The 27,243-nt window shown below is 34.0% G+C and overlaps 1 protein-coding gene across 1 annotated transcript; it reads right to left on the reverse strand.

The window, feature by feature from the left end:
• Window positions 1–68: 68 nt before the first annotated feature.
• Window positions 69–19,533, reverse strand: PI15 (peptidase inhibitor 15; the record flags this gene model as incomplete). Its single annotated transcript, XM_080938553.1, has 5 exons — window positions 69–204; window positions 5,356–5,471; window positions 5,584–5,716; window positions 6,655–6,773; window positions 19,249–19,533. 5 exons carry the CDS (start codon window positions 19,531–19,533, stop codon window positions 69–71), a joined length of 789 nt encoding a protein of 262 aa, XP_080794679.1.
• Window positions 19,534–27,243: the final 7,710 nt, after the last annotated feature.

Below are 27,243 nucleotides of genomic sequence, written 5' to 3' on the forward strand. Positions count from 1 at the left end.
AACTTCACTGCACATATGCTTATTAGTCCAGAAACCAATGTATCCACCTGAGGGAAGAATATATAAGTTTATTTAAACCAGTACAGGTAGTTCGTTGTTACCCCTGGAAAGCACAGATTGTCAGTACAGGCTCCACCATAACTCGGAGGACACAATGAACAAGGCACTCCAACTTTGTATGGTGCTTCTCCAATCCAATTACCCCTAGGATGGAAAAGGAAAAGATATTAGTGCTACTCACTCACCACGAGAACAGATTCTTTTTACATGTGTACTTACACGCTATTGATACAGCATGGTATTTTTGAAGAACATACTTTTGTAAGACTGAAAATTGTATTCTTTTTTCCCAAAGCAGCTTATTTCATATTTACTGTTATTAAAATTCTCTCTCTGTGTGTGTCTAAGTTAACAGAATCTTAATTGATAGGTAGGTAATGGAGACCTATCTAAAATGTCTGGTAATATTAGAAGTTATGGACACCAGGCTTGTTCTATAACATTTATCTTCTACCCTAGAAGTGTTCTTAGAGCACAAGGTCACAACACATTTCTGTACACATAATGCTTCTCACTTTGTGCTGACTGCTTCTCAGTGCTGCTTTAAAATAGCTAGAATTTTAACTCACACAGGATCTGCACAAGCCTAGATCTGCTCACATTCTGCCATAGATGCAGGAGGTGCCTTTTTATGGCCATGAGTACAAACAATTACACCCTATCACTGCAATGACACCAAAATTATAATAATGAAGCAAGTTCACTATTTAGAATAGCTGAACAAGTCTATGATGCTTCTGAAGTTTCACTTTTTAAATTAAAATAAAGGATGACAATAAATTTATTTTCAGAGTTAGACTATTAATACAGATAGCAAAGTAAAAGAAATTAAATAAAGAAAGAAGATCAGCTATGAGGGCTAAAGTCAGGGCTGAGCATAGGATCACAACAGACCCTAATATGAATTCAACCTGAAAAAGACACAAAGGAGGCTTGAAGCACACATACAGAGTATCTAGCAAACAAGTTAAAACTCAGACAATTTCAACATAAGAAAGTATACATATTAAGAATTTACTAATTAACTATTCATATTACAAACTGAAATGGAGTTTTAGGACATTTTACTTCAATGTAATGAATTCTATTGTTTGCCTAAAGAATATGATTTCTAGAGGGTTATTGTGGTCACATCACATGCTAATCTAGAAGCACTGCAAACCTGTCTCCTATCATGTGACCCATGTGTTCTCATCTCCTCTTGACTTCCCCTACCCTGCAATAAAAATATTATCTACTACTATGTATTTATTCAAAGCTATATAAGAGTAATATGCGGAATCAGCCTATGTTATATAATTTCATGTTTTCTACTTATTTTTAATTTTTTAAAACTATTAGGCACAAATTTTGGGAAACAAAGCACAGAACTAAAGTTTATTATAGGTGGATGAAAGAGGGGCCATGGGGAGAGAGACAAAGAGGACACAACAGTGCTGTGATTGGGATGTAATGTGAATAAATGAATGAATAAATAAATACATATATAAGGAAGTTGAAAAAAGTTTGTTATATGTAATATTATCTTATATTACAAACTTTTAACAAAAAGTCATACTCTTGAATAGATAATGGAATACAATACAACAGTAAATCAGTCAATTCACATATTATCTATTCTTTCATATTTGTTCTAATCCATATATGTACATATTCTTTCTCTTTTCTCTTTGTTTTCTTGATTTCTCCTTTTCCCACTGAAGTTGGAAAAATTATATTTACCTCCAAGTCTAGATTATAAAAGTCTTAGTCATCTATGATCCTAAGCATGTTTCTATTAAAATAATAATGCATTGATGCTAATGCAATGGCTATTTGGGGGAGGACTACTAAATGATCAATACTATTACTCTATTATTTTCCCAAAACCAGAATATTCAAAGAAAAATTTAAATATATCTTTAGTTATCTTGTTACAAACTAGCCAAATTATGATAGGGAGAAAGGGTAAAGTGCTTAAGAGGATGATACAAGGCATGGAAATAAAAATATCAAACAATTGCAGGGCTTAGATGAATTTTGAAAAATTATATTTTTCAGACTACTCTTTTTTTTGTCTTCAAAACAAGATTTATTTTTTTTAACATGAAAATACATGGAAAATACATTGGTCTCTTATCTGTTACAAATAAGACTCAAATTATTAATCATAACAAGAAGTGTTTCTTGAGATATTTCCATCTACACAAAAGACTAACAGCTTATTATTTTTTTTATAGATTTTAAACATTTTTTGCTTAAAATTATACATTTTTGTCAGTACTGTTTTTTCAGACATTAAAATAAATTTTACATAAAACCATGTGAATATGTTTTTTAGTCAGTACTTGATTTTTTTTCAAGGGCTTGACAGTATGCATTGAAAACGTACTAGTTGCAAAGATCCAAAACTCAGATGACAGCAGATGCTGGCGAGGCTGCGGAGAAATAGGAACACTTCTTCACTGTTGGTGGGGTTGCAAGTTAATACAACCACTCTGGAAATCTGTCTGGCGATACCTCAGAAAATTGGATATAGTACTACCTGAAGACCCAGCTATTCCACTTCTGGGCATATACCCCAGAGACACTTTAATACACAACAAAGATATATGCACCACAATGCTCATAGCGGCTCTATTTATAATAGCCAGAAGCTGGAAGGAACCCAGATGTCCTTCAGAAGACGAATGGATACAAAAATTGTGGTACATATACACAATGGAATACTACTCAGCCACCAGAAACAATGACTTGATCAAATTCTTAAGAAAATGGCTGCATCTAGAGAAGATCATCCTGAGTGAGATAACCCAGTCACAAAAGAACAGACATAATATGCAGTCACTGATAGTGGGATGCTAACCCCAGAGGCTTGCACTCCCCCAGAAACAACTCTCAGACTGTATGAAGTCCAAGAAATAAAGAAAACAAAAACTATACATATATTCACAAAACAAGAAGACTTTGACTATTTCCATGTTGCGTTTTGTTTTGCATGTACTTTACGCTTATTGCAGACTACTCTTATTACAATAATTCTTGCACCACAATGTTCATAGCAGCTCCATTTATAATAGCCAGAAGCTAGAAAGAACCCAAATGTCCTTCAGTAGATGAATGGATACAAAAATTGTGGTACATTTACTCAGTGGAGTACTACACAGCCATCAGAAACAATGACTTAACCAAATTCTTAAGAAAATGGTTGCATCTAGAGAATATCATCCTGAGTGAGATAACCCAGTCACAAAAGAACAGACATAATATGCAGTCACTGATATTGGGATGCTAACCCCAGAGGCTCGGACTACTCCAGAAACAACTCACAGACTGTGTGAAGTTCAAGAAAAAAAGAAAACAAAACAAAACACACACACACACACACACACACACACACACACACACAAACTTCATGCTTAATCCTTACACACCAAGAAAACATTGACTAATTCCGGGTTACATCCTGTTTTACATGTACTTTTTGCTCATTGTAACTAGTAAGACCTTAATGCAGAGTATCAAACCTTGAAAAAAGAAAAAAAAAAAAAAAAAGCCAAGCACTGACACAATTGTATTTGTAGATATTTATGCAAAAATGTTTAAAATTTTTCTTTTATCTTTGTTTTTTGAAATAAAGTTTTTTTTAAAAAAAACAATAGTTCTGAATTTTTTAATTTATCAGAAGGATTGACTTATGAACATGGTGGAGCAAAATATGTTCTACCATGTTCATAGCAGACTTATTTATAATACCCAAAAGCTGGAAAGAACCCAGATGTCTTTCAGAAGATGAATGGATACAGAAATTGTGGTATATTTACACAATGGAGTACTTCTCAGCTATTAGAAACAATGACTTTATGAAATTCCTAGAAAAATGCATGTGTCTAGAGAATATCTTCTGAGTGAGGTAACCCAGTCACAAAAGAACAGATATAATATGCAGTCACTGATAACTGGATATTAGCCCCAGAAAGCTCTGAATACCCAAGAAACAACTCAAAGACCATATGAAGCTCAAAAAGAAAAAAGTGAGAAAGGCCAAAAAGTGGAAGCCTCAGTCCTTCTTAGAGAAAAAAACAAAACAAAACAACACAAGTGTATAGCACTCTCTCAGAGTGGGGTACACCTAGACCTTAAATCATTATTAATTCAAGAGCTAAGAAGATAGCCTTGTGGCAATTTTTGGTAATTAAAAATCATTATGTTTAATCTTCACACACCAAGAAAACTGACTATTCCCATGTTACATTTTGTTTCACATATACTTTATGATCATTGTAAATAGTAAGATTTCAATGCATACTACCAAACCTTTAAAAAAAATCAAGTGCTGACAAAAATAGATTCATATATTTTTACACGGAAATGCTTTAAATAATTTGTACATGTATCTCTGTTTTTTTAAAATAAAGTTGTAAGAACAAAAGAGATAAAGAAAAAAAAAGATTGTTTTATTCATATCAATGAGACCTGACCACATTGGCACTCATGATACATTGTCCACTCCCTCCTTGTGCTAGAAATGCTGGAGACAATTTTTGTTTCAGCCTCACTTTGGAAGACACCAAGAGTGACTTGAACTGATTTGATACTTATTCCAAATGGGAAGATAATTCTTTGTAAATATTTGAACATTTTATCATCCTCAGTTACTATTATCAAAAAAGCAATTTATCATGTGTTAGCAAATGTTTATTGTGATTTATAAGAAATATTCAAACATGACTAGGTTTTATAATCTTTGATGAATTTAAAGTATATTTGTGTAGCTTATAAAATGATGAGACTAAGTATATATTTTTATTGAAAAAAAAAAACGGGAAAGGGAAGAGAAGATTCCCAATATGATGCTTTCCTGGTAACACAAATATGACAGCATCAAATACTGATAATCCAGAATAATGGAGTGCTTGATGATGTCCCTAGATGATGCCTTCTAATTCCGTTGATACAGATATAAGTGCTTGAGAAAACTTTTAATGCCTTTGATAAAAGTGCCAATGCTTATGAAACATAGTATCATAACCAAGCAGTTTGGTAAGGAGAACTTAGCTAGTTCAGGCATCTCAATGTGTGTTTTTTACAATTTTAGCACAGGATCTCTGTCCCTGTGAAAATAAACCTTCTACCCTGTCTTTTTAGTTTTTTAGAACTGCAGGGATTGTGATGAGGCTGGAGATGAAGAGTGGGTGAGGATGCAGAAGTTCAGTAAAGCACTTTGACTTCTACAAATATCAAAAATGCCCATCTGACTGCCGATCTCTCACTCCAGTCAATGCTTCAGGAAATGAAACTCAGCTTGGTACTTACTTTGGAGCATAGTTGCAGACCAAGTACACTGCTCGGCGCCACACAGATCCCCAGACATTCATGTTTTGGCAAGTGTGAATTGCACATCCTATTCGATTAGAAGTGGCCCAAACCATCTGTAAAAATAAACCAATATCTTCTAATATTGCTTAAAAATGCCAACAGCCACCCAAATAAGAGAAACAAAAAAAGATGGGAAACAAAAGTAAACAGAGCAGTTGAAATAACCTGTGTATAATGAGTGCACATAGGCCCAAAGCACCGCATAGGACACCGAGGGTTGCAGTCCTGAGGGTAAGGAAAGGCATAATCTTTCACTTCATCATACCATGGCTTGACCAACTGGAGAATAGAGCGATATCTAGATGTCAACAGAAAGAGCAAAATAGAACTCAGTAGAGCAGGGAGCTATTGAGTGGTCTCATTTTACACTGTAAATAAGTGTTATAAAATTGTTCATTAAAATTCAAACTCATATCCATGCCTGACAATTACAGTCACAATCTTATAAAGATCTTGATTTCTCTGGAAAGAGCAAAGCAATTAATATCCAAGGAGCCTTCATTATCTACATCCATGCAAGGCTACTCCAAAAACAGAAAAAAAAATTAGTTTGGGAACAATAAAATCCTACTTAGTTTACACATAAAATTTACTCTATGGAATTTTATAATTGATGTAATTTGGCACATAAAAGTAGTTAAAACAATTTAATTGTAATTAAAGTACCAATAAAATGAAGTTACATAAAATTGGTCATGATGTTTTTCAGGAAAAACAATCCTGTCCATCCTGTCCATGAGAACAGCTTTTTCATAGTTACATGTACATACATGCTTATGTACATATGTGATACATATGTGAATGCAGATTTTTATTTTTACCGATCATAACAAATGCTTATTTACTAATTTCACTGTTTATATGTACATGTACACAACAATGGAAATGTTCTACATAAACACAAATAGACGGCTTCTGACTGATCATAGACTTTGAGTGTGTGGGGTTTGAAAGCAGGACACAGCATGCACAATCAATTCTAGGATTCTGTGGGGTCAATGACAAATACAGGTAAAGATAGCATGTTTCAAAGGTAAGAGAGAAAGCAGGTCTTATCAGGCCTTCTGATCTAGTTGGTTAATTTTAAAAAAAATATTAAGATTATGTATAAGTCAAACATCATTTTCTGTCTAGCAAAAATCAGTTAAAATTTTTCTAACACTATTTAAAATTTATACCATTCTCTGCAGGGTGTATAGTCACTGATGAGTAAGCGTATGGGTAACTGCTTCCTACCTTCCAGTTCGTACAGACAAATTCTGACCCAAAAATCTCAGCAAATAAGAAGGTCCATGATCCCAAATGCAAGTTGCTGCCCATGCCTCAGCTGATTTTGCAAGATTTTCATCCCAGACCTGTAGAAGTCAAATAGTTCTTCAGTTTTGATGAATTTGTTATGCTAAACAAAAAGAAAATAAACTAACAGTGCTTCTATTTCATTTCTCAATTCTGGGTCCTTAGATTATTTTACCTAAAACAAAGCAAATTCAGACCAGTTCACTTAAAGTTAATGCAATATGGATATCAGTTTGGGGGAGGGATAGGTTAAAAGAAAAAAAAATCACATCTAATCATAATATGGGGACATTACAAAATGACCTGTGAAATCTGAATGTATTAAAATAATTTGATATTGCAAAGTATTTTTTTTACAGAAACAAGTAACTTTGTCAACCACGTTTTCCCAAATAATAACAAGCTTTATTAATATTAATTTGCTCAAATCAACAATGCCAATATATTGTAACTTTCAGAGGCCAAAATGTGTTATAGAATACTCAAGTTCTAAAATGGTCGCTTCGATAGTATTAGAATCTTTCTCATCAATGAAAAAACATGAAATGTACTATTTTAGTTGTGTGTAGTAAGCATAATTATAATAAAATCATTTTAGCATACTATATAGGGTGTCATACAAATAATAATACATTATGTTTGAATCAAATTAAGAAAAATACAGTTTTCCTTAAGAAAAGAAGTTAGTAGAGAATTGTATACACACACACACACACACACACACACACACACACACACACACACACACATAGTACATTATTGTTAGTTTAAAAGTGTAGAGTAAAAACTCTTTGACTTCATAAATGTTAATGTTAGTCATCTCAAGACCTTCATAGAGAGGTGAAGGCATGCATTATGGACCTGCCATTAATGAATTACCTCTGCAATGATAGCTTTCTATTAAAGTATGAAGACACGAATATAGAATATGAATCATTCCTGTACAAAAGTTATCTTTCATAAATTAACATATAACTTTAAAATGGAAATTTTAGTGTAAAACAATGTTATCCTGTTACTTAAATGAACATTTAAAATATAGTTTATTTGAATGATAATTTGTCTTGTCAAACATTTGTTACTTCATTAAAAATTACTACAATATGAATTTCTGAAATATTGACAGTAGTTAATTAAAATTCAAAATTGTAAAATTAACTCACAAAAGGATGCTTTCTTCAACCAACTCAGCTCTTGAAAAGTTGTTAAATAATAACAGTTATGTAAGAAAATATATATGTATATACATTATTTATTATTAGGTGCTATATCTTCAGTTTTAAAAATACTTTATTATAATGAACTAAATATGCTAACAGCATGGTACAAAGCACTCATCTGAAACACATGATCTTAGGTTTATCCTCAATTTTGCTTTTGATATCATCAATGACTGGGGCCCGTTGTTTATCATCTGCCTACCAGGTAACTAATCTAGAAAACAAGATTAGAGGTCATATCATCTGTAGCTTTCCTTCAAATTCAGTGTATCATGATTTGAATATACATGAGTAGCCTCAAAATCAGTGCCACTGAAAACATGCACTCTATTCAAAATAATTCAGAATATTTAACATGTGTTCCCTTCATCATGTGTGTTTTGTACATATATGTTCATTTGTATGTAGGGGTTGGGCATGCACATTTGGAGGCCAGAGGCTCACATCAGCTGTCTTTCTTAGTGATGCCTCACTTATATAGTTATTAATTTACAGCTGGCCCATTAGCAAGAGTGGATGGTTAGCAAGGCCTGGGGACCCAGTTTCCACTTACAGAGTTCTGAGTTACAAGCATGTGTCAATGAACCTGACATTTTTATGGGAGTTCTGGGAGATTTAACTAAGGTTAAAGTTTTCATGCTTGTATGTAATTATCTCTCTAGATTATTTCCATCCTCTGGATGAGAAAGAGAGAAAAAAAGAGAGAGGATATAGTATATCTAAAATATATTAAAGAAAAAACCTTCAGGAACTTAACAATTTTAATAATATATAATACTACCTTTATGCTCATTAATACATGTGCATACTAAATACTGAAATTAACAACAACATAAACTAAGTAATTCACATATACTTGAAAAAATTTATAGAATATCCTTTGGAGACATATGAAGAACATGTATTTAGCATTACTGAGGCCCAAATACTTAGATGTTTAAATGTAAAATTATAGTTAACAGTATTGTGAAGAAAGAAGTTACAGGACAAGTGAGTATAACTGCTTTCTTTTCCTCTCAATCTTAAGGGACTGATATGACAAATTCTTCCTTATCCATGTCCCTGAAAGAAGAGTCAGAAAAGCCAATTCCCTCACAAAGAGAGATGATTTCCCTCTATGTAGGATATATGACTGACTGTACCCCTGATACCTTCTGGAAGGTGGAGCAGAGGCGTTGTGTTGTTTCCTTGTCTCCAGCCTGGCCCATACCCATCTTCTAAAAAGCAAAGGTTAACTTTGAATCAGGAGTTTAAAAATTAGAGACTATAACACATTCTCATAATGTTAACCTACATACTTACTATTTCTCTGTTGGCTACAATTCCTCCCAAATGGACATAGAATTGATGAATTCTAATAAATTTATTAGATATTTATTATTAGATATTCTAATAAATTTATGGATATGATGAGGTTTGTTGAATCTTTTAAAATTATAACTTTATTTTTAAAAATTAATGAAATTTTAACAGTATTCTATAGCCTGTAAGAAATGTCCCTATGTGATATTTCTTCCAATATTGATGTTCTGCGTTGGAATGAATGGTGCCAGCCTAACCTCATGAAAGAATGTAATAACTTACATAAGCATGTTGTTTAAGATTCTGGATTGTCAATATACCTAGTATTTCTGGTATATATTTTGGAATATAATACCAGAATTATATTTTGACATGCTATATAATGTGATGTGATATGATATAATTATATATGAAATATATATATATATATATATGTGCATATATATAAAACAGAACATGTTCAATATTGTTCTCCATTGATATAACAAATGCAAGCATAGACGTATCCTTGTTTCTATTACATGAATAATAGCATAATCTTGTATTAGAATAACTGTTTTCAATATCCTGACCATCTGATAAGACACTGCCACAGTTAACCAACTTGCAACCCCTTCAATATTTCTTAATAATTGAGATAAAAATTAAGAACATTGTGAATGAATATACAAAACTGTTATAGAAAACTGAAAATAGAAATTATACTATTAATTAGATCATTTATGAACTTAAAATACCTGTCTTAGTCAGGGTTTCTATTCCTGCACAAAACGTCATGACCAAGAAGCAAGTTGGGGAGGAAAGGGTTTACTCAGATTACAATTTCCACATTGTTGTTAATCGCCAAAGAAAGTCAGGACTGTAACTGAAGCAGGTCAGGAAGCAGGAGCTGATGCAGAGGCCATGGAGGGATGTTACTTACTGGTTTGCTTCACCTGGTTTGCTTAGCCTGCTTTCTTATAGAACCCAGGTCTACCAGCCCAGGATGGCACCACCCACAATGGGCTGGGCCCTCCCCCCTTGATCACTAGTTGAGAAAATGCCTTACAGCTGGATCTCATAGAGGTATTTCCTCAATTGAGGCTCCTTTTTCTGTGATAATTACAGCATGTATCAAGTTAACACAAAACCAGCCAATATATTTTTAAAAATATGCTACATTCATAAAAAGACCTCTCTGTAAAATAGCAAAAAATTAAATATTAAGGAAGAAATAAGAATAGTTGAGAACATCATAGTCAACTGTACATTGCAATCATATTGAAAGACAAAATGCTAGAAATAAAACTTTTGCATTAACACTTTAGAGATAGATTTCTGAGCTGCATATTAACATAGGTGTGATCATAGCAACAATATGGAAGAAGCACATGGTATATTTTGTAGATCTTTATTCTCTTGCATAGTAACATGGGCATTTCACACATATTCAGATTTTTTGACATTTCACACAAGAAATGTTATATTTTTGTTTTAATAACCAGAGTAATGCTTTCTGTTAGATTGGGGAAAGAGTGCTGATTTGCAGAAGTCATAAAGAAACTAAGGGATGACAAACAAAATAATTGCCCTGGATGCTATCTTGTAAATTTAGAAGGAGGCAGGTAAAAGAAATGGATTACTACAGCATCCCCAGTCCTAACAGAAGCAACACCAAACATTATATGTAAAACTATTTAGGGAGATAGGACTGTAAGGATAGAGTACATAAAGACAATAGGAATTGGTGGACACTGATTATTCTAAAATATGAATGCAAATCCCACATTTTGCATTGCCCACTTCTTAGAACGTAACTATCTGTTTGGCTACCTGTTGCCTTCTGAGAAAAAATATGTATGTATGTATGTATGTATGTATGTATGTATGTATGTATGTATGTATGTATGTATATATGTATAAATGTGTGTGTTTGCTTTATTTTTTAGTGTAAATATATATGAATATATTTTTCACAGTATTTGATGTTTTTTAAAGGTTTGATGATATGCATTGAAATCTTACTATTTATAAAGATTATAAAGTACATGTAAAACAAAACATAACATAAAAATAGTCAAAGTTTTTGGTATGTAAAGATTAAACATAATGATTTTTAACTACCAAAAATTGCCACAAGGCTATCTTCTTAGCTCTTGAGTTATTAATGGTTTATGGTCTATGTGTACCCCATTCTGAGATACACTTATTATTATTTTTTTCTCCTAAGAAGGACTGAGGCTTCCACTTTTTGGCTTTTTTACTTTTTGAGCTTCAATAGTCTGTGAGTTGTTTTCTTGGGTATTCAGAGCTTTCTGAGGCTAGTATCCAATTACCAGTGACTGCATATTGTGTCTGTTCTTTTGTGATTGGGTTACCTCACTCAGGAGATATTCTCTAGATACATCCATTTTTCTAGGAATTTCATAAAGTCAGTGTTTCTAATAGCTGAGTAGTACTCCAGTGTGAAAATATACCAAAATTTCTGTATCCATTCCTTTGTTGAAAAATATTTTTAAGGATGTGCATAGACATATAATTGATGAAATGTTCATGTTTAAATTCTGAAGCACAGTTTTTTAGTGAAAAATATTGTGTCCTTAAATAAAATTTTTGATGACATTTATTACTGTGGAATTTAAGAGATTTCATGAAATTCTATTTCTAAAATTAATATATTGGTCATTCTACCATATTTATCTTAAAATGTTTGTTATCTGATCTGAAATGCTGTGAATAATATAACATAGTAGCACTCACAACTCACATCCCATCTATCAGATCTCAGTTCAGGATGCATTTGTGCCATTGTTTTGTTCACTTTTTAAGAGCTTAGTTTTTACCTTCTTTGCCCCTCCTCAGATACCACCATTCAAAACATCTCACAATCAAATACCTCAAGTTCATAAACATCAAATGTCCATGGACTGTTTCTGATACAGTTTGCATATGTATAACATTCAACACACCAGATAGTCATACTAGAGATTTCAGAAAGTCTTTGATTTTTGTCCAGCCTTGTCTCAAGTGAGCAGAATAGCTTTGCCTTACCTAAATCCTTAAGCAGACTGGATTAGTGTGACATATCCTCACAAACACTCTCTATAAACAGGATCTTCAATTCTGTCTCCAGGGCACTGCTTCCTCTGCCTTTGAGAGAAGGTTTTCTTGACAGTCAAAGCATATTCACAACCCAACTTTTCTACAGTGAAAGAATGCACCTTCTCACATTCTGTTTCCTTTTCAACCTCTAATGCCATGTTCCCTAGACAATAATCCCCTGCCACTTCATGGTTTCCTAAATTTTGCTCAGCCTTTTGTGTTCTTATACTTGGAGTGACTCAGCAGTCCCCATCAAAAACAAAGACAAAGGTCTGAATGCTCCATCCATTAAATCCTTCTCTGTAACTTCATGTGAATCATTCTTCTGGACCTGATTTCCAAAATGTTTCACAGATTTTTTTTTTTTGAAGCAACCAGCTTACTCTATTGTCTCACATGTACTTCAGGTTTCAATTATCTCTTACCCAGACTGTCATGACAGCCACTGACTGGGCATCCTGACTCTACTCTTGCTCCATTCCAGGACCTTCTTATCCTGTGGCCAAAGTGACCTTTTCAAAATTCAATTATGATTGCATAATTTTCCAGCTAAAACTTTCAATACATTCCTTAACTTTAATACTTTCTACCAATCAATTTCAACCTTGTAATATTTTACTCCAAACATTAAATCTAATCATAGAGTCCCTATGTCTTCCACTCTGTATCTTATGGAACCCTTCTATACTGACCACATTGTCTCCCTGCCCTTATCTCTTGTCTGTATGGCATATATAGGCTAATATCTAGTATGATCACTTTTGGAAACTTACACTAATCTGTACTTCAGGCTATGCCTGAGATAGGTCTCCTCTTGTGGTCTCAGAGTGTTCTGTTGTTCCTGTGCTTCAGCATGTAGCACAGTGCCTTGTCTACTTCCCTGATATACACACTACTTTCTGTTTCTGTTCCTCATCACCCTTCACTATAGCAAAGAGACCAGCTAATGAATTTGTACTGTGAAGTGAGAGACTGGACATTAGAAGACTTGCCTATCACCTCATCATAGTCACATACTTTAGACAAAAACCCACCTGTTTCTTAACTATTAACTCTGAGACAAGATGTGACACTAAGTTCTATATCCCTCAACAGAAACCAAAATTATTTTTACTTCTAAGTATGAGGCCAAATATAATTTGCCACCAAGATTGCAGTACTCACTGGGTGACCCATATGTGAATCATGAGTATTCTTTCTGTTCCCCAATGATATTATTCTGAATCATGAAACCTTAACATTTTAACAAGAGTTGCTGCTGGTGGTGATGTACTCCTTTAGTCCTAGCACTCAGGAGGCAGAATCAGGTAGATCTTTGAGTTTGAAGCCAGTCTGGTCTACAGAGTAAATTCCAGAGCAGTGAGAGCTCCATAGAGAATTCCCATTTCAGAAAGCCAGTATATGTGAATGTGTATGTTTGCATGTATGTGTGTGTTTGTATGTGTGTGTGTACTTCTTATAATCTGTAACCTTATAATCTCTTATAAGAAAATGTTCTTGTCTTCAGAAGTAAAAAAACGTGAAACAGAGGAAGGACATACAGTTCCAGGGACAAAAAAAAAAAAAAAAAAAAAGAAAAAAAAACACCTAGAAAATGTGCCTGGTCTCCACTAGAAGCCAAAGCATTCATATACACATGCAGGAGAGCAGGACTGCCAAGTGCCTTTTTGTCAGTCAGATTGCTCAGTCCACTACTGCCTGGCAGTAGTTCTCACATACCTTTTAGGAGTCATAAAAACATATATTGAAGAGTTAGATTAGACACAGCATATTTGCTGTGTTTCCAATAAGTATCAATTGTTATCCTTCCCAAATGAGAAGAAATGTATCTTCTGGCATAAAGCCTGACTTCATTAACAAAGAATGGTAATGATAGATCCTATAATGTTTCTGGAGAAGAATTTTGTTGTGTATCTCTGTCTGGTCTAAAACCCACTGCATTGCCCAGATTAGCCTTGAATTCAGCAATTTTTCAGCCTCAGAACTGACTCTTAATGTTTAGTCAACTAGCAAAGAAAGAAAAAAATAGTATGTTAAATTGCCCACATTCTCTTTTACATAAATCCCAGATAAATTAAATTAGCTTTTTTCTTTATTCACAAGTCACAAATAACCATTTGAGGCCAAGAGTTGGCCTTTACTGAAGATGGATCGATTGTCTCATTCATTCACTGAGTTATGTTGTTACTTTATTACCTACTACTATTTGTTAATAGGTACGTTTCCTTTTAATGAGAACACAGGAAACCTTGTATGTTTAGCTCAGAAACTCATATTTGTTGGTACCAAACAAATATAATAAGGCATATGATGAACACAGTGATTTAGCTTTCCAGAGATATCATTATATTTCCCATTTATTTTTAGAATTGCTATCATGTTGTCCTTCATCTGTCTGTCTGCCATGATTGTCATTCTTTGAAGATGCCTACTAAGTGTGTGGCAAGTCAGCTATTTCCTTCTACTTCTCACTGGGTACACCAGAGCTGCAAATGTTCTTTACCTTTGCTTTAAAATTCTAGTACTGTTTCCCAGCAGTCACTGCATAGTGGTGACCTACTCATATGTGCTGAAGTCATCATTCTAAGATCCCCATCTGCCCTTGATCTCAAATGTCACAAACTTCCAGATTCCTTTTGTAGCAGGTGTTTTCTGCACCTCCTGGAAAGTCTGTCTGGGGAATAGTGCTATACCTGTTCACTGTTCATTGTCAGGGCCTTTCTTTGCTTTGCATTCTATCACAGCCATTATGTGTCTCAGTGTCACATTCTCTTCCTTCACAGAGGTTGTCATCATGCTTCCATAGGAGATTACTACTCTATCTCCAACTGTTGCCTGTTTTACATTTATTACATCAATCCTATACAGCAAGGCATTACACTGAGTTATGTTACTGGTTTTACCCCCTATTTGTTCTGTTTTTACAGCACTGTTTATACTTTAAAGAAAACAATTTCTATCTTTGAATTCCTTCCTCCCATAAAGAGGCCTCAATTCTTTTAAACTTAATTTATTCAACTGCTCTGAATCAGAGAACATCTTGCAAACTGAACTCAGTTGAAGTTTTGAAAATTCATTCTTAGGGGGATAATTTTTATTCTAAGACACTAATGTGGTTTGTGGTTTAGAGTCATGGTTGAAACTGCCCTTAGGAAGAATGAAAAGCAGCTGGTGTCCAAAGCACTCTGGAAGTTAGTCAAGAATCTAATTAGAGAATGGGAGCCAGCAGTGCTTAGGCCTCACCTGCACATTTTACACTCTATCTGTACTATACTTATGTGAAAAGACTCTGTTTTAGGAAACTAAGTATTGCACACAATGTGTGTTTTATTAAAGTCACACATCTTATATAAAATAGTATATAACCATTTTATGAACATAAAAACTTGGTGCTCAAATTTCTCTTGTTTCCTTTGATTGAACACTATTTAGAATAAGTACTTGAAGAATATAAGGTTCTAAAATATATCTTAAACATTTGTAATTTCAAGTGAGTAGGATGAAATATCATGGTGGTATATCAAAATTGGTGCTGTATAAAATATAACAATTCATTGGGATTTTGTTCAAATGCAGCAAGTAATGGTTGCTCACTATCTACATTCAAAGACATTCAAGCAACATAGAGATAAAGATGAATAACAATTATCTTAGCAGCCTGTAGCTCTAAACTTAGAGAGTTGGCAATAAGTGCACAGATGGCGATTTGTCAAGTTTGGTTGTGATGAGAAGAATACAATAGACACAGAAGGAAAGGAGAGCATAGCAGTTCCAATGAAGGGTTACATGGATGTGTATATGAAAATTGTTCTTAAAGAAACTGCTATTCCAATACAAAAATCTTGAAGGCTAATAAATGAATTAGTTAAGATGAAGACCATGCATGGGGTTTGGGGTGAGGGGGCTGCACAAAAGGTTCAGAGCATTGTAGAATAGTGGAATAAGACTTAGAACAATTAGAGAAAGTTCTGTGCCTAAGTTCATATTCTATGAAGGTCTCCAGACTAACAGCACACTGGAGAGAATAATTTGAACATACAACTGGTGACTCAGAACCCAAGTATGTGTTAAGTAGTGCAATAAGCATGCCTGGAATTTCTGGGGTGCACTGTACAGGTTATGAACTGAGCTAGTTTTTCAGCTGATGCCAATTCAAATCAGTGTTGGGTCAGATAAAGTAAAGGTAACAGTGTCCAACTAAGATCCTTAATTTACACAGAACTTTAAAAATTGAGTCACTAGGTGTACCTGCTCTAACCTATAAGCTACTTATTAATTAATGCATGCCACTGAATGCCATCATAGGGGGCCCACTCAAGGAAGTTCAAATGATGGATTGAACTATAGTATCAAAAACTGAGAACATTTCTCTCTTAACTTGTCAGTTTTTATTCCTCTGGTCCTTTGCCCTGCTTTTTTTCTCTGGATTTCCCTCATTTTTGAGTAGGAACTCTTTTCCATCTGTCCCCAGGCAAAACTTTCTAACAATCCCAGTGAGTGCTTAATCCTTACCTCCAGCATTATCTTCATGATCTTTCCCATTTATAGCCTGATCTAGTTGATTTATTTATTTGGTTTGCCATTTGATTACCTCCAAGGGGTTGAAGTCTGTTGTTTATATTCATGAATATATCCTAGATGCTCAGAATAGTACCTGGATACAGTAGATGATATGTAAAAAGTGAATATTTAGATTTTTTTTCAGATTTTCAAATGTCCCTGTTTTGCTTTATAAAGTATATTGTTTTGACTATGGATTTTCATTACATTTTTGAACTAAAGATTTAAAAATATATACCATATAACTAGCACTCTTCATGGTTTTACAAAAATAAATTAGATAGAGGAATTTGATATCTGAACAGAAAACAATGATAGAATCATAAACATAATGAGAATAATTTATGATCTCTTCTGGAATTTTTATAGAGGTAATCAATATATGCTGATATTCTCAGAAGTTTTCTTCAGAGGACATATGCTAGATATAAGAAATTAAGAGACACCCTCTATTGTTAATCTGGATAATACTATTTTGAGAGCATAGTGCTTTAGTTTACTTGTCAACACTCCTAGGTATATGTGATTTCATTTAGAAAATTTTGATCTCAATCTAAACTTCACATGGAGAATCTGGGCTATCAAATAAGGTTATCAGTGGAAACAATTACCAAAGTTCTGGCACATAGCAGCAATTAAATAAATGCATATGGACTGATTTTATCCTTGGTAAAAGCTGATGTAATGAAAAAATAAATGAATGTTTTCTACTGATTTATACTGTGTTGTACCCATTTATGCGTCCATTTCTGTTGGCTTCTTTGCCCTCAATATTATTATCATAGTGAATCATATTATTCCATTCTTTATTGATTGCTTATTGTATACATTGTTGTTCCCAATATAAGAAAAGTGATAGGCAAAGTGTGTCTCAGAGCCACCAAGTAGCTTGTCTGACTCCCTACTGAGTAGCATAGTCATGATTTGAAACAAGATGAGCCTGCTACCAAAGCTGGCTCAGTGGTTTGACCTTTGTCTGAGATTTTGTATCACTGTGGTCATAGTCAGAAAGTCCTCCTGAGCCTTATAGTCTAGGTATTATATCTTTTTGAGATCACATGGAACTCTGCAGTTTCTTCTTTCACAATCTTTAGTAGAGTTTGAAATATATTTGCTTCTCCATGTATAACTATATGTCTCCTGCATGTAAGCAACTGTGTCTGCTTTTAGATCTTGAATAAGTTCCTAATGGGTCCTTTTCAAGGAAAGTTCAAAGAAATTCATTCAAGCTAATGTTTAGTGAACAATTATATATCTGTGAGTTTTGTATTTACTTTTCTAGCCCTTAACTCATATATGTCTTACAGAGATCTCTTGTAACAGACACTAACTTTATCTTTATCATAGAGAACATGAGAGTAGAGTGCGCTGGGCAAAGAGCTCATACCACTTAAAAGGACAGATTAGAATTTAAACTCATTTAGGTTTTAGTATCCACAATCTTAATTATGGCATTATTTCCATGTGACATTAACACCTGCAATTAGTCAAGCACAAAAAGCCTACTTAGAAAATGTAGATGATTCTACACACACACACACACACACACACACACACACACATTATAAGCTTATATATATTCATGATATTTATTGCATCAGACATACTCGACACTGTGATCTCATTAAGTGCAGCTGTTAAATCATAACTTTGTATGACTTCAAAACTAAAAATAACGTTCAGCTTTCCTTTTAATACCAATTTAATATTTTTGCTCTCTGCGTGAAATTATTTAAACATAGTCTATTTTTAAGAGCAAGCAAAGAACGTGTTCATGGAAACTTGGAACCATGTGTGGGTAAGTGCACTGGCTTCACTCTTATCTGAACAACACAGCCTTAAATCACAGGGAACAAAAAGTCATCATGTCCTCTTAGGACACAAATAGATTAGCGTGGGTGAGAGCTTTATGCAAGAAAGGAGAGAAATACCTAGCCAGGAATAAATCATGCACATGAAACCTTTAATTTCAAACTTTATTCTCAACAACTACTTTAGCTGATAAATATGACTTTTAGGTTCAGAAAACAAAGAATATCTCATGAATTCTGCTCTGAAAGATGACTTTCCAAATGTGAGCAGTCAGCATATCCAGTTGTTTTCCTCCTTATAGAAAATGTGTCTCATGGGGGTTATGAAACTTACAGAAGAAAAATTTATATAGATCTGCCTACCCTGTATGTCTAGCATACATTAATCCATGAAAAAATACAATTTAACATTATATGATACCTTAAAAACCTTTCCTAGGTTGTTCAAACATGCACACTGTTTCCCTTGGCAAACAGACACTGTGGTCCGTTTAGATCCTTCTAACATGCAAAGGAAAGCTTTCTCACTCTGAATTCAAGAAAGGAAGACTTCCTCTTACCATATATTCCATGTTTGCTGCTGGTGGAAACACTTTGCCTCGAACTTGATTATGGTAATCAAGTATGGCGATCATGTCATTCTGAGAAATGTAGCGCTTCCGCCTAGCTTTGGGGATATCCGCAGACTCTACTGGTACGCTGAAGGCGGCTTCAATATCAGTGAAGTTATTGGCTGGCGGAGATGAGTCAGTGGAATTTAGTAAGACGACAGGGCCAGTGCCAGTGTGTGCTTCACAGAGAAGGGACAATAGGATCACAAGGCTGACTGCAGAGATCATTATCATATTGAGGGATGGAGAAGTCCTCCAGGTTTGCTTTGCTTTAAAGGAAAACAGTATAGAGTTAGACTCTTTACAAAAGCAATCAAACAACAAACAAAGAATCAGAAAAGAGCCATAGCGTTTGCATTTACAATGCCATCTCTTGGAAAAATTGTTTGGATGGACATTCTCACCAAATCCACAAAATTTGTTGCCTGAAAGAGAACCAACATAGTTTCTACTCATTTTGGTGTGGCATGAGTCACACCTTTCAAAAGGAACTTTCTAGAGTTTAAAAACAAACAAGCATGAACATTCAGCCTAAAATGAATGAGAACCCTTTGCCCCAAATGCCTGAACTGCAAGACACATTGCTACAATGCCTGTTTCTAGCCAGGAATCTTTAACAACCCAAGCTGACCATGAAGATGAAGAAGACAAATACAGGTAGCCACAGCAAAAGTGCTGAAAATTTGTCCCAGACATTCTATATACCGAGTGACAGAACATATTGGGTAGTGCAGTAATCCAGTCTCACTGCTAAGGGGGAGAAAAAGATGTAAACTGCTTTTAAAATAATTCATGCAATAAAATCTAGTTGACCCAAGTAACTTACCTCTGCACAATGCCAAAAGGAATATACTGCTTCTCCAATAATGTAAGTTTCTTTGTTATGTTGCAGCATGAACTCTTGTAAGAGGAGTGTGTCTTATTACATGCTCTCGGAGTGCAAAAGCCTGTAAGGTTTGAATGCTGCTGGCTACAGAAGCAGCTAACAGCTTTTATATGTCAGTTTGCAAAGTCCAGAAAGGGCAGGCTCTCCTAGGGTCTCTCAGCCAAAATCCAAGGGGAGGGGTTTGGTACAGAAAAAAAAAAAACAAAAAAAAAAAAAAAAAACAAAACAAAACAGTGATTGGGTGGCAACCTTTTTAATGTGGGAGTGAGGAAAGTGAGTCACACCCACAGCTTACAAAGCACAAACCATGAGACACCCCCAACCCTTTTCTCTGAGCTTCTACCTTTTCTGTGAGTGGTTAATTTTTCTTTCTTAATGTGCTCTAGCTCCTGGCTCCCATACAAAAAAGACTAAGGAAAGAAAGAAAGAAAAGAAAATTAAAAGACAGTGAGTTCTTGAAAACACAGATGCCTGAGTAACAAGCAGTACATTTTCTTTTTAGATGGCAGCAAATGACATAGGAGCTGAAAAAAGCAGGCTGATATTAAATCAAGGGATCGACTCACACAGTTAATCTGGATGGCCACAAATATGATTCAGAAGGATGCCAGGCAAGTCAGTAGTAACCAAACTATAGCAAATGATGTTAGGATAATACATGCTCTAGTGGCTGTTTTCTGTCTCCATGTGGTTTTATTCCTATAATTTATGTTTATTCTCTTCTCATTCCATCTTTACTCCTTTTTTCTTTCTTCAAAACAATACAGCTAGCAAATTACCTGCTTTCTACCTGCCTTATATAAAATGTGAAATGAAACTCACAGGAAATGACAGAGGCCAAGATAACATCTGTTTCAGGTTTAGTAGCATATAGATGAAAATTTAAGCAAGAAACAGTTGAGCTTCCTCATCAGAATATTACACTGTACAATAGAGACTTAACGTATCATACAGCAGCAGCAGCGACAACAACAACAGCCAAAACGAACTTGTTGAGAAGATGCCACCGGAGTAAAATCCACATATGGTAAAAGCAGAGAAAGAATGTAAATACTATTGTAATCTGTAATGAAAAGATCCCTAAAAAGTTATGGGTCATTTTCTCATTAACAAAATCTGGACGGTTTACAACCAGTCAGAATAGGCATTCAGGAAAACATAAACAGATTTGTTCAGCCTGCAAATGGAACTGTCCTCTGCATGTTTCTGCAGGATGGGCATCATGTGCAATCACAGCCATCAAACCAATGAGCATGTGGTATACTGGACTGGAAGCCAAGTCTCCTAGGATTTGTTCCCAGTCAGATCACTCTCAATCTGTGTGGCCCAATTCATGCCTTTAACTCCTTGTGGGTAAATTTTAAAATGATAGGGAGAATATATGCACCCTTTGGCAAGGCAGCCTTAAGTAGATTCCTAAGTCAGAAGTGCCATTGAGTGAACTGCGATGAGATAGCAAGGGTAGATATCAGCTCAGGTTTTGATGAAGGTTGAAGTGATAACTAAAGTGAATTCATTTTAGGAGAACTGAAACTGAGAAATACACATCAAGTACAGAAGGTGAGTGACTGGTAGCAGCAGGAAACAGAAGACCCGAGTGGAAAGCATGCATGGGGTTAGTTGCTTAGGGCTTCAAGATTTCAGCTGGAGCTATCCAGTGAGGCTTATCCTTCTGAAAGTACTGACGGTACCTGAATGGATCTCCTGTATATCACTTAGATTCTTGAATCTCTGTTTCCCAACCTTTTAAAGAAATAAATGCCAACTGATTTGGTTTTTCCACGTAGCTTAGCTATGCTAAGCCCAGGTATGGAGAGAGAAAGGGATTTCAGTGCCTGCACAGCAATCATGAGCCTTTCTTTCTCCAGGATAGCTAGAGTTTTATTCTTAAAGCTTCATAATAACCAACCACTCATCAAACTCACAATTACCTTCCTTGCCATGTAAACAAAGAGGTATTCTCCACATCTTGGAGTTTGGTTGGAGAAAGTTCCAGAGACATGAAAATATGAACCTTGTGAAATGTGTCCAAACCATAAATGGATTTCCTTTAAAAAGGAACTGAAGGATGGAAGAGGAGAAAAGAAAGGATTTTAAAAATAAAACTAAATACTAGAAGATTACTGATTAGAGCCCAATTACACAAAGGCAAAGCTGATAGTTGCTTCATCCTGAGACCCTGAGGAATGTCAATGATTTCAAATGTCTTTCAACACACATGGCTTTTATTGTGGAATTTTTGAATCCACAAGTCTACAGAATTATAAGAGAAAAGACCTGTGGGAGGAGAGTTGAGAATTATGCTTCCAAGCAGACATTTTGCCAGAAGTATTTGAAATACTTTGGAGGTGATTTTAATTTTAAAATACTTGCAAAATGAAGAGGCATGCATCCAAGTTGTCAGTAAGAGAACTATTAATGAACAGCTAACAATGAGGTGGTTCTTTACTGAGCTCTTCTTGAAAAGGACCGGTGATGTGTTTTGAAGTCTTAAGAAAACTGTTTGCCAACAGAGACAGAAGTGCAATGAACTTACATACTGAAAAGAAATATGTAGACAATCAGAAGCATGTTAGAACCTGGGAGAAAATAGTTGGGATTCTTAACATGAAATTGGTGGCCATGAGTGGGACAGCTGCTTGATAAAAAGTGTATATGAGTGTATCTGTGCACTCAGTACCTGACTTTATCCACTTTCTGTTTCTCTATTCAAAATCTGTTTTATGGCCTAGTGGCATTGACCTTCCCCAGGAGCAAATCAGAAATGCAGAATTTCAAGGCATTACTTGAAACCTTCTAAATGTGAACCTTACAGTTTGAGAATTCTGATGATTTACATGCACATTAAAGTATGGGAAGTACTAACTAGACTCCTTTGTTAATAGAATTATAAAGACTTAGCCACAGTCATACCCACTGAGCAAATGATGAAAAAATCCATTTATCTGCTCATAAGTCTTTGAAGATGATAACACAAGTCAACTCTTATTATAAATGAAATATCCGATGAATCAGCAAGTATCTGCTTATAACATGTTACATAGAAATCAGAGGCCTTCTAATTGCTTTATAAGCTCCATTCACTCACAAATCCATACAGAGCATGCCATATAAATTAGTACCTTTTTCTTGTATTAGTACAACTGATATGTCTGACTCTGGTCGTCTTCATTCCATACTTTCTGTGATTGGTTACTTTGGGCCCCAAACTCACTTAATTTAGAAATAGCTAGTAAAAAATGTGTTTATTGATTCTAAATCAATGAATTTATTATTTTCAATGTTTTAGTGGCACTAAGTCCATGTAGTCCACATGTAATTAGAAGGACAACTTCTTGTGCTATGTGGATGATGGCATGTTTATATGATATTTGTACATGAGCTGGAGGCTGAGTAAGAAAGTTTCACTTTTAGGGTAAGTCGCTGGTCACCATTCAATTTGCTAAAGCAGGCACAGTATTATTCTGTTTTACATTTTCTCAGAACTATTGTTTTTCCAGCCTTTATGTTTTGGTTCTTATCCCTAATTCACTCTCTCCTCCATGCCCTTTCATCTTCAACTGTGAACTGAAAATTACACCATCTCCTTCCATGTTTTGCAGGTTTTCGGCCACATAATCTATTATTCTCCTCCAATGAGCAGTCAAGTCATGAGACGTCTTGGTCAACAGGTCAACTCATTGATAAGCCAACTTATAAATCTTATAAATTCTGTCTCTCTAGGTAATATTGACTAAGCATCTTTGAAAAAAAACAAAAAAACCCCCCAAAAAAACCAAAAAACTAAAGATTTCACTCATCTACATGTAACTTGCCTTTGAATCTCTATTGCCCACAGAGTTAAATTTAAATATTTTACCTGCCTAAAAAGACCTCTGAGAATAAAAATCAAAACCTTTCCAACCTAATTTTCTACGGTCATCATTTTTTTATTTCTCTACCTCACCATACTTTATGCCACCATTATACATAATCATTTTCCTTTTTCTGTTAAAATTAGAGTTAATAAACCTAGGCACATCTTTGAATTAGGTACACAGTAGCCTTCTAAACTGTTGTTTATAACTACATACTTTATAGAAGTTCAGTGAACAATAAAATAACATTGTATTATTATTGCTAGTTAATACATTAATTTCTTATCTATTAAAACATCTATACTCATCAGCATGTACTTGTAACTTAGTAATATTTTATTAAGCTAGCTATTAATCTTTACTAATAAATCAAGGATATATGTTGAGAATAATTTGGTAAAAATCAAAGACTTTACAAATAGCAAAATATATTTGATGCTTAATGTATTAGATATGTCTATTTTTAGTGTTAACTTTATTGGATTCACACATATGTAAAGTAAATCTAGAACATATTGTTCAATTTTAAGTCTTCTATTTCAATGATATTTATCATATATAAGATATAATAATTAGTATATACATTGTATATTTAAAATATATTTTATGAAGTTCTCATTGATAATGAGTATGTAATTATAATAAGAATCAAAATGTCTTAAAAATAGTTGTCAATAAAATGTATATAAAACTGTATATTCTATACATTACTGTTAGGACACTAGAATCAAATATTTATATTTTAACTTAACATTATCTTTTACTTTTTTATATAAAAGGTGATAACATTATAAAATATCTCACAATGATATTTTTGTAATAATTACAACTTTTTTGTGTCATTATTCCCTCCAAAAAATACAATTATGTTTTCTACAGTGAAAGATAAGTGAAGCATAAGAAACTAATAATTTTAAGTGTGCTTGTGTATTAAGTCCTGAAAACATGGTTCTAAATAATCCTTTTTAGTCCTAAGACATAAGTTGATTGATTTTAAACTAAACAATTCATAGTATAATAGTTGTTTGATGAAATATTGAGTGTGAGAACTGAATAAAACTATGTGACAAAGAGGGAAAAATATCTATTAAAGGAATACTTGGGGGAACTTTCTGGTATCACACAGAGAAATCTGTCAAGATTGGAAGAAGTTCAAGAACTTCAACTTAGTGTTTTCAAGGAGGAAAAGTCAAATTGATAGATTTTTAGGACATTTATAAGATGCTAGTAATATTATTAGCTACTATAGTAAGACAATGAAATTATTATCATTGAAGAGTATGTGGCACTACTTTCTATCTAAAATTTAATATATTTCTATGATTAAATGATATACAGTATTTAATAATAGTAAAATATGTCACTAATTACTACTATTATACTAGTAATTATTATTAGTGAAGAATCAGTATAAATTTGTATGTTTACTGGGAAGTAGTGGGACCTGAGAGAAAACCAAATTTCCATCACCTTCATCAGACTCTGTACACTACTGTCTACTAGATAACACATTATCATAATAACAAATACTTATTACCTTACTCCATTTTTTTTCATAAGATGATTTCTGGAGCAAGGTGTGTCATAAATGGTACAGTTAAAATAATATCCAGGAATTAAAAGACCATAAAATTAGTTTTAAGAATCTTTTCCACAAGGATAACTACAACAAACTATTAAATTGCTATTTCATTAACGTAGCTATCAATAAATAAGCCAGTATGTGTCTTGTTCTTCAACAAAAGAATTGTAGGTGCACGCACCTACATATACTCCATAGAGTTGCTTGCTTAATCTTATAGCATTGAAGCGGCCCTCCTCTAGAATAATGAGCCAGAAGAAAACAACAGAGGAGACAAGCATGTTCTGTAGCTATAAGCATCCTCAGAACCGCCTATCAACTATATAAGTCATTGTTATGAAAAGTGAGAGGAAACTGTACAAGGTTAACAAGACATTAGGAATTACTGAGTCTATTTTAAAAGACAGCAAATACTATATAAAAGTTTCCATAATTTTTGGTTTATTAGTCAAAAAAAAAAAAAAAAAAACACTTAACTTACCTGGAAATAGAGTGTTAATTAGTAAAAAGAAATTTTTTTTCTGCGGGGGATATTGTAGCTGGGAGTTAATAGAATAAAATTGCTGAATGTTCACTCTTAACTTGATGTAACTATTGACTTTAAATTACATAGATTTTCAACTTACTCAAAAAATTTGATAAACATTAAATTTTAAATAATACAAGATGAAATGCGTGCAACAAACAAATCAGATGCTATACTTTGATGAGGATGAAACTAATGGCACATTTGTTCATCAGTGATTGCTTATGCCACAGGTTTCTACCTAAAATTTTCTTCAAATATTTGTTTGTTTGTTTGTCTATTTATGTATTTATTTATTTATTTATTTATTTATTTATTTATTTATTTATGTGTGTGTGCCTGTGTATATATGAGCACACACGTACAGATGTTTGTAGAAGCCAAAGGGGGGCATCAGATAAGCTGGTGCTGAAGTTACAGCTTATTATGGGCCCCCTCATGTGGGTGCTAGGAGTTGAACTCAGATCCTCGGCAAAAGAATCAACTTTATTCATTGAACCAACTCTCAGATTCCCTGACTGAACCCTTTAACTTTCAGAAGTCTTATATCTAGAATAAACTTACGTTTTATAAATTAACCTCATCTCTCTTCTTTGACCACTTGGAACTATTTTTATCTTCTAGTTCAGTGGACTAAATGAGATTCTAATGCAAGTATTGGGCAGTTACATCAGAAACTTTGAAACACATCACAAAGATGGGCTGCTTTAACTCCTCAGTTTTCTAGCACATACTTTATATCCATCTAATGAACACATACTTTCTGTGTCTGAAAAATAAACTAAATGCTTTAAAATAAATCATAAACATCTAATAAGTCAAGCAGAGTTCCAAAGGAGAACTACCTTTCTAGAACCATGAAGTGTGCCAACCTTGAAGAAACACAGCATGGAGACCCTCAAATAGCTAATACATTGGTGATGCTACCAACAAACAGCAATAAAACAGTTGGTGAGCTGTGTTGGATTTTACTAGCAGAGCTATGCATATAGTAGGTGTTTGTGAACCTGAAATAGTGTATGACTTAATTTATTATCATCTGTTTCTGAGGAATATGCTTAATTATACTCATAGAAGAAAATTGAGTAAATTT

The sequence above is a fragment of the Micromys minutus genome (assembly GCF_963924665.1).
Source record: "Micromys minutus genome assembly, chromosome: 26".
In the NCBI taxonomy this organism is placed as follows: Eukaryota; Metazoa; Chordata; class Mammalia; order Rodentia; family Muridae; genus Micromys; species Micromys minutus.